This window comes from Haliotis rubra, unplaced genomic scaffold (assembly GCF_003918875.1).
Source record: "Haliotis rubra isolate DU_JTF1 unplaced genomic scaffold, ASM391887v1 Scf1857, whole genome shotgun sequence".
Classification (NCBI taxonomy): domain Eukaryota; kingdom Metazoa; phylum Mollusca; class Gastropoda; order Lepetellida; family Haliotidae; genus Haliotis; species Haliotis rubra.
Window position 1 is genome coordinate 47046 of NW_025765844.1, and position 12916 is coordinate 59961.

Here is a 12916-nt window from a genome sequence, read left to right on the forward strand (position 1 = left end):
TTTGATAACGCCAACGCCAACCATCATCTTTTGCCAACCATGATGACTTTTGATAACGCCAGCCATCTTGATGACTTTTAATAACGCCAACCATCTTGATGACTTTTAATAACGCCAGCCATCTTGATGACTTTTGATAACGCCAGCCATCTTGATGACTTTTAATAACGCCAGCCATCTCTTATGACTTTTAATAACGCCAACCATCTTGATGACTTTTAATAACGCCAACCATCTTGATGACTTTTAATAACGCCAACCATCTTGATGACTTTTGATAACGCCAGCCATCTTGATGACTTTTGATAACGCCAACCATCTTGATGACTTTTGAAAATGCCAACCCTCTTTATGACTTTTAATAACGCCAACCATCTTGATGACTTTTAATAACGCCAGCCATCTTGATGACTTTTGATAACGCCAACCATCTTGATGACTTTTTGATAGTCATCTTCGTGCCAACTTTTAATCTCTGATGACTTTTGATAACGCCAACCATCTTGATGACTTTTAATAACGCCAGCCATCTTGATGACTTTTAATAACGCCAACCATCTATTGACTTTTGATAACGCCAACCATCTTGATGACTTTTAATAACGCCAACCATCTTGATGACTTTTGATAACGCCAACCATCTTGATGACTTTTGATAACGCCAACCATCTTGATGACTTTTGCTAACGCCAACCATCTTGATGACTTTTAATAACGCCAGCCATCTTGATGACTTTTGATAACGCCAACCATCTTGATGACTTTTGATAACGCCAACCATCTATATGACTTTTGATTACGCCAGTCATCTTCGTGACTTTTAATAACGCCAGCCATCTGTATGACTTTTAATAACGCTAACCATCTTATGATAACGCCAGCCATCTGTATGACTTTTAATAACGCCAACCATTTTGATGGCTTTTGATAACGCCAACCATCTTTATGACTTTTGATAACGCCAGTCATCTTCGTGACTTTTGATAACGCCAGTCATCTGTATGACTTTTAATAACGCCAACCATCTTGATGACTTATGATAACGCCAGCCATCTTCATGACTTTTGATAACGCCAGCCATCTGTATGACTTTTGATAACGCCAACCATCTTGATGACTTTTGATAACGCCAACCATCTTATGACTTTTGATAACGCCAACCATCTTGATGACTTTTGATAACGCCAACCATCTTGATGACTTTTGATAACGCCAACCATCTTGATGACTTTTGATAACGCCAACCATCTTGATGACTTTTGATAACGCCAACCATCTTTATGACTTTTAATAACGCCAGCCATCTTGATGACTTTTGATAACGCCAACCATCTTGATGACTTTTGATAACGCCAACCATCTATATTGACTTTTGATAACGCCAGCCATCTTGATGACTTTTAATAACGCCAGCCATCTTGATGACTTTTGATAACGCCAACCATCTTGATGACTTTTGATAACGCCAACCATCTTCATGACTTTTGATAACGCCAACCATCTTGATAACTTTTGATAACGCCAACCATCTTGATGACTTTGATAACGACTTTTAATAACGCCAACCATCTTGATGACTTTTGATAACGCCAACCATCTTTGATGCCAGCCATCTTGATTTTGATAACCAACCATCTTGATGACAACATCATCTTGCCATGACTTTTGATAACGCCAACCATCTTTATGACTTTTGATAACGCCAACCATCTTGATGACTTTTTGATAACGCCAACCATCTTGATGACTTTTGATATAATCTTGATGACTTTTAATAACGCCAGCCATCTTGATGACTTTTGATAACGCCAACCATCTTGATGACTTTTAATAACGCCAACCATCTTGATGACTTTTGATAACGCCAACCATCTTCTTTGAATAACGCCAACCATCTGTATGACTTTTAATAACGCCAACCATCTTGATGACTTGACTTTTAATAACGCCAACCATCTTTGATGACTTTTGATAACGCCAGCCATCTTTATGACTTTTAATAACGCCAGCCATCTTGATGACTTTTGATAACGCCAACCATCTTGATGACTTTTGATAACGCCAACCATCTTGATGACTTTTGATAACGCCAGCCATCTGTATGACTTTTAATAACGCCAACCATCTTGATGACTTTTGATAACGCCAACCATCTTGATGACTTTTGATAACGCCAACCATCTTGATGACTTTTGATAACGCCAACCATCTTTATGACTTTTAATAACGCCAGCCATCTTGATGACTTTTGATAACGCCAACCATCTTTTGATAATGACTTGATTTTGATAACGCCAACCATCTATAATGACTTTTGATAACGCCAAGCCATCTTGATGACTTTTAATAACGCCATCTTATGACTTTTAATAACGCCAAGCCATCTTGATGACTTTTAATAACGCCAACCATCTTTTATACGACACTTTTATGACTTTTGATAACGCCAACCATCTTCCATTTTGATGCCACTTTGATAATAACGCCAACCATCTTTGATGACTTTTGATAACGCCAGCCATCTGTATGACTTTTGATAACGCCAGTCATCTTGATGACTTTTGAATAACGCCAACCATCTTGATGACTTTTGATAACGCCAGCCATCTTGATGACTTTTGATAACGCCAACCATCTGTATGACTTTTAATAACGCCAACCATCTTGATGACTTTTACTTTTGATAACGCCAACCATCTTGTGACTTTTAATAACGAGTCATCTTCTTGACTTTAATAACGCCAGCCATCTTGATGACTTTTGATAACGCCAGCCATCTGTATGACTTTTGATAACGCCAATCCATCTGATGACCATCTTTATGACTTTTGATAACGCCAACCATCTTGATGACTTTTAATAACGCCAGCCATCTTGATGACTTTTGATAACGCCAACCATCTTGATGACTTTTGATAACGCCAACCATCTTTATGACTTTTGATAACGCCAGCCATCTTGATGACTTTTAATAACGCCAACCATCTTGATGACTTTTGATAACGCCAACCATCTTTATGACTTTTGAATAACGCCAACCATCTTGATGACTTTTGATAACGCCAACCATCTTGATGACTTTTGATAACGCCAACCATCTTGATGACTTTTAATAACGCCAACCATCATCTTTTAATAACGCCAACCATCTTGATTGATAACGCCAACCATCTTTATGACTTTTAATAACGCCAGCCATCTTTGATGACTTTTGATAACGCCAGCCATCTTTGATGACTTTTAATAACGCCAACCATCTTGATGACTTTTAATAACGCCAACCATCTTTGATGACTTTTGATAATAACGCCAACCCATCTTGATGACTTTTGATAACATGACTTTTGATAACGCCAACCATCTTTGATGACATTTTGAATAACGCCAACCATCTTGATGACTTTTAATAACGCCGCCAATAACGCCAGCCATCTTGATGACTTTTAATAACGCCAGCCATCTTTGATGACTTTTAATAACGCCAACCATCTTGATGACTTTTGATAACGCCAACCATCTTGATGACTTTTGATAATAATCTTGCCAACCATCTTGATGACTTTTGATAACGCCAGCCATCTTTATGACTTTTAATAACGCCAGCCATCTTGATGACTTTTAATAACGCCAACCATCTTGATGACTTTTGATAACATCCAATGACTTTCATCTGTGATGACTTTTAATAACGCCAACCATCTTTGACTTTTATGACTTTTGATAACGCCAACCATCTTGATGACTTTTAATAACGCCAACCATCTTGATGACTTTTAATAACGCCAACCATCTTGATGACTTTTGATAACGCCAACCATCTTGATGACTTTTGATAACGCCAACCATCTTGATGACTTTTGATAACGCCAGCCATCTTGATGACTTTTGATAACGCCAACCATCTTGATGACTTTTAATAACGCCAACCATCTTGATGACTTTTATGACTTTTGATAACGCCAACCATCTTGATGACTTTTAATAACGCCAGCCATCTTGCCATGACTTTTGATAACGCCAACCATCTTGATGACTTTTAATAACGCCAGCCATCTTGATGACTTTTGATAACGCCAACCATCTTGATGACTTTTAATAACGCCAACCATCTTGATGACTTTTGATAACGCCAACCATCTTGATGACTTTTAATAACGCCAGCCATCTTTGATGACTTTTGATAACGCCAACCATCTTGATGACATCTTTTTAATAACGCCAACCATCTTGATGACTTTTAATAACGCCAACCATCTTGATGACTTTTAATAACGCCAACCATCTTGATGACTTTTAATAACGCCAACCATCTTGATGACTTTTAATAACGCCAACCATCTTTGATGACTTTTAATAAACATCTTGATGACAACCATCATCTTGATGACTTTTGATAACGCCAACCATCTTGATGACTTTGACTTTAATAACGCCAGCCATCTTGATGACTTTTGATAACGCCAACCATCTTGATGACTTTTGATAACGCCAACCATCTTGATGACTTTTAATAACGCCAACCATCTTGATGACTTTTAATAACGCCAACCATCTTGATGACTTTTAATAACGCCAACCATCTTGATGACTTTTAATAACGCCAACCATCTTGATGACTTTTAATAACGCCAACCATCTTGATGACTTTTAATAACGCCAACCATCTTGATGACTTTTAATAACGCCAACCATCTTGATGACTTTTAATAACGCCAACCATCTTGATGACTTTTAATAACGCCAACCATCTTGATGACTTTTAATAACGCCAACCATCTTGATGACTTTTAATAACGCCAACCATCTTGATGAGTTTTAATAACGCCAACTATCTGTATGACTTTTAGCATCGCCAACCATCTTTTATCACTTTATTTAACGTGGACGTCACATTCAGCTGCGTTGACATCCAGCAGCATCCATCCAGCGTCTCTTCACACACAGCAAGGTATGTAAGTGTACTGGATGGCACTGGTTGAGTGAACAAATAAATCAGTTTCACTCACATTGATTGAGTTAACACATTAATCAGTATCATTATAAACTCAGTAAATGAACTCAGTAAATTCAAATCATATTTCACCACATAGTTCAGAATTCTACATCACCCAGTAACGTAATCCCTCATAACAACACCGGCACAACATCAAGGAGATGATACTGTAACAACCAAATTCTACTTCCCGGGAACACCCCGATTCACCATGCAGCCTAATCAATCACACTCCATGACGTAGACACTGCCTCGAGCCAGGCTGGAGGTCTTATTACAACTGCTCCTTAAATTTAATGACATATGTCACAATAAACCTCAAGAAAGCATCGTATTTCCTGGATAAAGAGTTTAGAATTTGGAAAGGCACGTAAAAAGAAATAATACCTGCCTGGAGGAAGTTTTAATTTTAATTTGACAGGGGTCATATTTAAATGCTGTTGTTTCACCAAGCGCCTGGTTGTAATTTCGAATTGATGTCTTGCATGCGCAAGTAAGTTCATATTGATGTTTGATTGATGTCGTGCGTCAATGACGACAATATAAAGTTATAGTTATAAGGGTTACCTTTGTTTATTTTGAAAACCGTTTTGATCGGTTTCAAACTTTCTACTGTTGTATCATGCAATTGGAGAAAATGTGTCATGTATATAAGTATATAAGGGGGCAGTGAGACAGACTAACTGTTCCCAATTTGGGACTCGGCGTGACAAGTGAACATAACCGCTAGGTCGCACCACCGTCCAAACTACAAGTTATATAACTTTTCGAGCAGATATACATGACGTCATTGAACAGATCGAATCTTATCAACCGAATATTGTGTAACGCGATACTATTGGCCAATTTATCAGATAGTCTTGGTCAATCCGATTGATGTATCGCACTGATAACACTATTCGTGTATGATTAGATGCAGCCTTATCTTATGTTACGATGCTTCGTTTGTCTCTGTTTGTAAACAAACACCTACCATAGACGTGTTATCTGTGAAACTTGCAACGCATCGAGGCAGTCCGAACAGCGACAGATCTGTAATGTTGCGGGTGCTTATTTCTTGTTTATATTTTCCTTTGACTCATAAAATACGACAAAAATGATTGGAATCCGTGTTGATTTCATGATGATAATTGCTCATTTAAAAAAAAACCCACTGATTTTCATACAAAACTATGTCTGGACCCTGGAAAGTTTAATGTTGAATTTATATTTATTCAAAATGTCATTTTGCGTGTCTTACACGATCAATGTCAGTACCAAGTGTCGCCTCCATGTTGCTGTTACTCTCCTCATCATACCCCTGTCAGTCTTCTGATCCTCTGAAGGGACAGTACTAGAACTGAATACAACAAAGAGAGAATAAAAACTGAATAAACTCTGAGGAATAGTCTTTATAAGGCTATTTGTGAACAGTGAATACGGTAACTGAAATAGCGATACACAAAGCATATCGAATATCTGGATAAAAAACAAAACAAAAAGAAACACCATCCCAAAACAAAGATTATATTTACTTACCACATATTGTATCATGCAATTAGATTAACAAAACATGAAAATATATGTACACGTTAAATGTCAAAGGACAATTAACAACATTCCGCGGTTAACACTATCAGTAAATGACTAAGCGCTTCCCCTTGTCGCACCCCATCGGAAATACACGCCCGAGGCGAGCAAGTATGACGTGCGTATGTTTTCAATTGAATCACGGATTGGCTTGTTCGTAACGTGGAAATGGGGTCTCATTTACAGGATAGAGACCAGGAAATGAGGCCACGCTCACAACTCGTCACGAACGCTTTTGTTGTTTCTTATCGGCGATCTGACGGCTGTTGTGGTGTATCGGTTTGAGCTCGCTACTCATAACTCGATTTATCTATTTTCCACTGCGTTGATATAAACCCCACTGTCCTCATCATTCCGGCCATTCGGATCCCATCGGTGTACATGTATTCCGTTACCTTATCCAAGGACGACAATATGGAGTAGTGATATTCCACTGTGAACGTGATTTACTGTGAACGACTGTCTTACAGCAAGGTAGGCACTGTGACTAACATCTAGTCTCTATAATGGATATATTTGACCGAAAATAGTTCTTTAATTGTATTAATAAAACAAAATGAAAATGAATCCAAACACTTTTAATTTTCAGAAATTTAAACGTACCACATATTGTAGACTTGCATAGGCTGTATGAGGTATATTTGTTTCCGGGTCTTTGTGATAGACTAACATTGTGGCTGTATTATTAGACACTTTTCAGGTTAAATGAGAATATCTGAAGGGAATTTTGATGGGTTGTAGTGAATTGTGGATGTGTGTGATGATTATTCATCGTATTAGATGGAACTCGTGTCATTTATCCATACAACAAAGAGAATTCACATCTTGTATACTGACTCCCCGAATGTCAGCCGTGTCTATTCAATGTGTAGTAATAATATACACAAAATCACAAAACTCGTTATACGACAACAAAGTCATAACAACCCCCCCAAAACAACAACAACAAAACAACAAAAACAAACAAACAACAACAAAAATTCAAAACGAAAAAAACAAAATAAACAACACAACAAACAAACAAACAAAAACAACAGAAACAACAACAAAATACTGCTGACATTTCAGATTAGTGTGAACGTGGCAGTTTCTTATTTCCAGGATTATTGCAGTGTACTGAAAAACAAAATCCATTATTATTTTACATTCGACATTACACATATTCTTTTCCTTCAGATATACATACTCATAATAGGAATGACTTGGGTCCATGTATTGAGTCTTTCCCATTGGTAATACGACGGGTCATGTTGTTCCTATTCATGTTTAGTCACTTTGACGGGAATAGAAAAATTGAGGTGTGAGCATAACCCTCCATTTCCTTGTTCCTAGTACACAGTGAAGGATGTCATTGAGTGAGTTTAGTTTTGTGCCGCTTTTAGCAATATTCCAGTAATATCGAGGCGCGGGACAGAAAAACACAGATCTCCATTCTCGATAACGTCAATTTCGATGCTGAGTTGCCCATTGCAGTCGGTTTTGGCAGTAACGAGCGTTGAGGACAGGACCACGGCATGGTCAGTGACAGCAGAGGTTTCTTTCGCGCAGACGTCAACGCCCTGTATCGGCACTAATGAGTCTGTTGTGAGTCCCAGTGGTCTGGCGAGCTGTTTCTGTGGCTCCGGTGAAGCGATCCTGCAGATGATTGTGCACAATCTGTCGGTCTTGACGTTGTGATGTTACTGCGGGTCGTCCACTGCGTGGACGGTCTTGGATGCTGTTAGTGGCCTGATACCGTTCCTGCTGTCGGTAGATTGTCCTGACATGAACATTTAAAAGATTGACTACCCTCCGTGCAGCCTGTCAAGCTTGCAATCGTCCCAAGGCTTGGTTCCTCTCATCTCTCGTAAGTCGTGGTATGGCGATTGTGTCAACACAAGAATTATTTCAGGCGAGTTTGGGACTCGCTTTCATTGGTAGGGTTGTCACGATATACACGTGCATTTTCATTTTCGCGAATGTCATACGGAACCTTTTACCGCTTATGCCTTTTTCGGTGCGTTTGGTCGATATGCTTTTTCATCAGAAAACACACTGATGTTGGTAATAACTGTCAATTTGGATTGAAAAACATGTTAACAAAACGGTACAATCACAATAAAATTTAACAAAATTTAGCATTTGGTTTTGAAAATCGCGTTTCTTTTGCGGTTCAGTATGCAATGAATATTAATCAACAAAAGTAATGTAGTACCAATCTCATGATTGCAATGAAATTTTAGTTATCAATACACTCGTAAAATGAAGGTACTTTTGTATGTAAGTATAAGGTGCGTGTACGGATTTGAAATCCGGAGGTTTTCGGCGTCCAGCTCCAACATCCGTTATTCTTGGAATATTGTTCATCACGGATGTGTGGATAACATCAATTATATCGGAGATTTTTCATTTGATGTTAACTCACCGGGCTTTTGTGGGTTCATTTAGTCAAAATATACAAGTGAGTTTGGCTTAATGCTGCTATCATCTGCATTAGACACACGTTGCGTAAACGGGATCAAAGCCCGAGGTAAATCGGGTTTTAGACTTCTGAACTTTTAAATGTTTGCCGAAATTCCCGTAGGGGCATTTTTAGAACCCTAAGTAAAAAGTGGAATTACAACACAAATATCCGAAGTAAATCAGACGTTTAAAACATCCCCTGTTTGGGAATTTAAAAAACCCGAAGTAAATAGGGGTTTTATAAAACCCGAACTAATATGGGGATTTATAAAACCAGTAGGGAAAATTAAAAACGTGAAGAATGTGGCAGATTCCCTCTTCAACTTACTTTTATGTCAAGGGCAGTTAAATATTGGTGTAGACTTTTAACTCTTCCAAGTTGTAGATTATCTCATCAGTTTCATTTAACGCGAAAGTCTTTGGATGAATCTGGACGGACGACATGGGCATCTCATATCAAGAATATTTTATTTAGATTTGGGTTTTGCTTTGTTTGGATTTCACAGGATATTGGAAATACTGATGGTTTCATTTCTGTTTTTAAGCAAAGATTGTCTGATAATCTTTCACAAGATTGGTACTCATCCCTACAAAATACAACCAAGTGTTCTATATATACTTTTCAAGGCCCTCCTGAATGTTGAAACTTTTCTCAGTGTAGATATTACCCAATATTTAAGAAAATGTTTAACAAAATTTAGATGCAGTAAATTTAAACTTAGTTCTGAGACCGGTAGATATAACAATGTCCCTTATGATTCAAGATTCTGTCCTTTTTGCCACAAAATTAATATTTATTTAATTGAAGATGAAATACATGTTTTACTTTATTGTAAAGCCTATCTAGATATAAGGAATAGGTTTCTGGATAGATATTTGAAGCATCCTATTTCACAACACAGATTTTAAACATAATGACTTCAACAAACATAATATTATAAATAATTTATGCCTATTTTTATATAATGTTGGGAAAATAAGAGATTCTGGTGTTTTATGTAAAACGCATGTACCTTCTTATCATATCTATGAATGTATTTTGGGCCAGTGGCCTATTACTGAATAAAAGGTATGTCTGTATTTTTTCCTATGGTAGATGGTAGGTGCGTTACATTTTTGCTTGTGTACATACCTAGACCAACATATAGTCTTTGAAATAAACACATGTTACGGAGAAAACGTTCCTAAATTTATTATTAAATATAACAAAAAGGAGCCCAAGGGCTTTCTTCATTTTCAGCCCGAAACTTTGGTTATCTTGACTTCCAACAAATTATAGACTTGGATGGTTTGTATTTGGTATTTTTGTTTCAGGGTCTGCATGACAGACTAATGCATCGTTTTCACGTATACCTTTTTATGATTCAGATTATCGGCGAACCCAACCCACCAGAAGTTGTGATGGAGGGAGAAGATAAAGAAAGTGCCAAGAGAGTTGGAATCATCGGAACTGGCAATTTCGGCAGAGCTCTTGCAAAACGGTTGATCTTTTCTGGCTATGACGTCATCATCGGTAGTCGAAGACCTGAGTACCGACAACTATCGGAATATGACGAGTGCTTGTGTGACGTTCGGCTCACAACCATCACGGAATGTGTGCGAATGTGCAACGTTGTCTTCATATCGGTTCACGTGGAGAACTTCAACGACACATTTTCGCCGCTGGGAGAACTGTTCGCAGATAAAATTGTCATTGATGTATCGAACAGGGAAAACATCTCTGGCAAAGTGTCCAACTCAGAATATTTGATGACCTTTCTACCAAAAGCCAAAATCGTCAAGGCCTTCAACATTATCTCCGCTTACGTTATGGAAAACGACATCGCCGGCGGAAGTAGAAAGGTTTTCGTCGCCGGAAATGACGTCACGGCTCGAGATGTAGTGTGCAATATTGCGCGTGATATGGGTTTTGCGCCTGTGGACTTTGGTGGTTTGGCGTCGGCACGCAGAATAGAGGCGTTTGTTCTACGATTGTTCCCAGGATGGAAGGTGCCAATATTCTTCACGTTTGCAATATTCAACTTGTGGTGTTTGTACATCACGTACATCTATTTCATAGACAGGACGGCGTATAGATGGGATCAGATTTTTGTGAAAGTGTTGAACAAACCACTCTGCATGACAGCCATTACGTTAATGGCCTTGACCTATATGCCTGGATGTATTGCTGGATTTCTGCAGATGGTTTATGGAACAAAAAACAAACGTTTTCCAAAATGGATGGATTACTGGCTAAAATCAAGAAAACAGTTGGGTATCATTTGTTTTATTCTCGTTTTCGCTCATGTGCTGATATCCATTTTGTTAATGAGCTCGACGTACTACAGTTCATGGTTCCAATCCACCGCCATAACTATACCTGGCAACCTAACTACCGACCTTCACCTTCCTATGAAAACATGGATGATATGGAAAGGCGAGGCCGCGTGTCTCGTTGGCATCATTGCCTTCATCTTTCTTTGTCTCCTAGCAACCACTACTCTGCCTTCTGTCGGGGATTCGTTGAACTGGCGCGAGTGGCGTTTCGTCCAATCAACGCTCGGCTATACTGTACTGTTTCTTTCCATTTGTCACGTGATGATAATGGGAGTTCCTGGCTGGGTGAAGAACGGATTTCCTAAAACGTTTGGTTCCATTACATTTCTGTGTCTTATACTACCAGTGACTGTGTTTATAATGAAACTGATTCTCCTGCTGCCTTGCGTGAACAAATATGTGTCCAAAATACGAAAAGGATGGGAGCGAAACAACCACCCGTGCTTACCCCACTCCCGCTGTAAAGACAGCAAGTGTTTTGGCGACGAGTATGTTGCGTTAAAACTCGGGGGGATACGGAATGAATGTGGATGTAGTGAGGGCTCAATGTCAACGAATTTACGCACACCCACGTGCGACTGTGTGGTGTGATAAAGTAGGACCTTCATAATCCGGACCTGGTATAATCCAGCAACGCTTCCGTATTTGTTCGTCTGTTTGACTGTAGCTGTGGTACATTAATATGCTGGCGATCTGTAAACATTTGAGTCTGTAAAGGATTATCCACACAGAGAGAGAGAGAGAGAGAGAGAGAGACAGACAGACAGAGACAGAGAGAGAGAGAGAGAGAGAGAGAGAGAGCTTTAAACGTCAGCTTTTAGATCTATGTATGTTTCAACGTTGGTTTAGAGCATCAAGATTCCCTTGTTTTCACAGTTATCCAACTCTTCCACTTGTTTAATGGAGGGAGGCCTTAGACGATACGAATTGTACGTATTTATCACAGTGGCAGAACCAACAAACTTATGGTCTTAGCATCTTAGCAAAGCCAAATATCATGCAGGACTTCGGAAATAAAACACTCTTTCTATCAGAAATAAAACAACGTATCGTCGACGTAGATATTCAACAATGGCAAGCAGACATTAAAAACAACTCTAAACTATGCTCATATGCTACCTACAAATCAGTTTTAAATGTCGAACACTATCTAACTCATATCAACCTAAGAATATACCGTCAAGCTTTATCAAGATTTAGATGCGGATGCCACAATTTAAGGATTAAACTTGGACGAAGAATCGGAATAGATGTAGAAAGCAGATTATGTACACACTGCAGCCGCTACGGAATACATGTGGTTCAAAATGAATTTCATTTCTTACTTGTATGCAAAGCATTTTCAAATTTACGAAAATCATATATTCACCCTGCATACCATGAACATCCCTCTGTTGCAGCATTTGTCAATCTTATCAATTCCACATGTCCTCAAACATTGCTAAATCTAAGTAAGTATGTATTCTTAGCATTTAAACTTTACCCATCGGTACATCAATAATGTTATTATCATGCATTGTGTATTACTGTAGTACCTTGTGAAATTTATTCATCGTTTATATATTGATGTATAACAAATATGTGTACATGCCGTTA

The 12916-nt window shown here is 38.4% G+C and overlaps 1 protein-coding gene across 4 annotated transcripts in view; it reads left to right on the forward strand.

Moving 5' to 3' along the window:
- LOC124273910 (metalloreductase STEAP4-like) overlaps positions 1-12067 on the forward strand; it is a 36167-nt gene extending 24100 nt beyond the window's left edge. For 2 of the 4 annotated variants that reach the window (XM_046709252.1, XM_046709254.1), the window contains exon 2: positions 10373-12066. In XM_046709252.1, coding sequence (XP_046565208.1) covers positions 10406-11911 — 1506 coding nt within the window. In that variant the 5' untranslated portion in view covers positions 10373-10405 and the 3' untranslated portion in view covers positions 11912-12066. Of the gene's footprint in view, positions 1-6763; positions 7037-10372 lie in introns of those variants that run through there. The other 2 variants (XM_046709253.1, XM_046709251.1) reach the window with 2 other exon arrangements.
- The last annotated feature ends 849 nt before the right edge of the window (positions 12068-12916 follow it).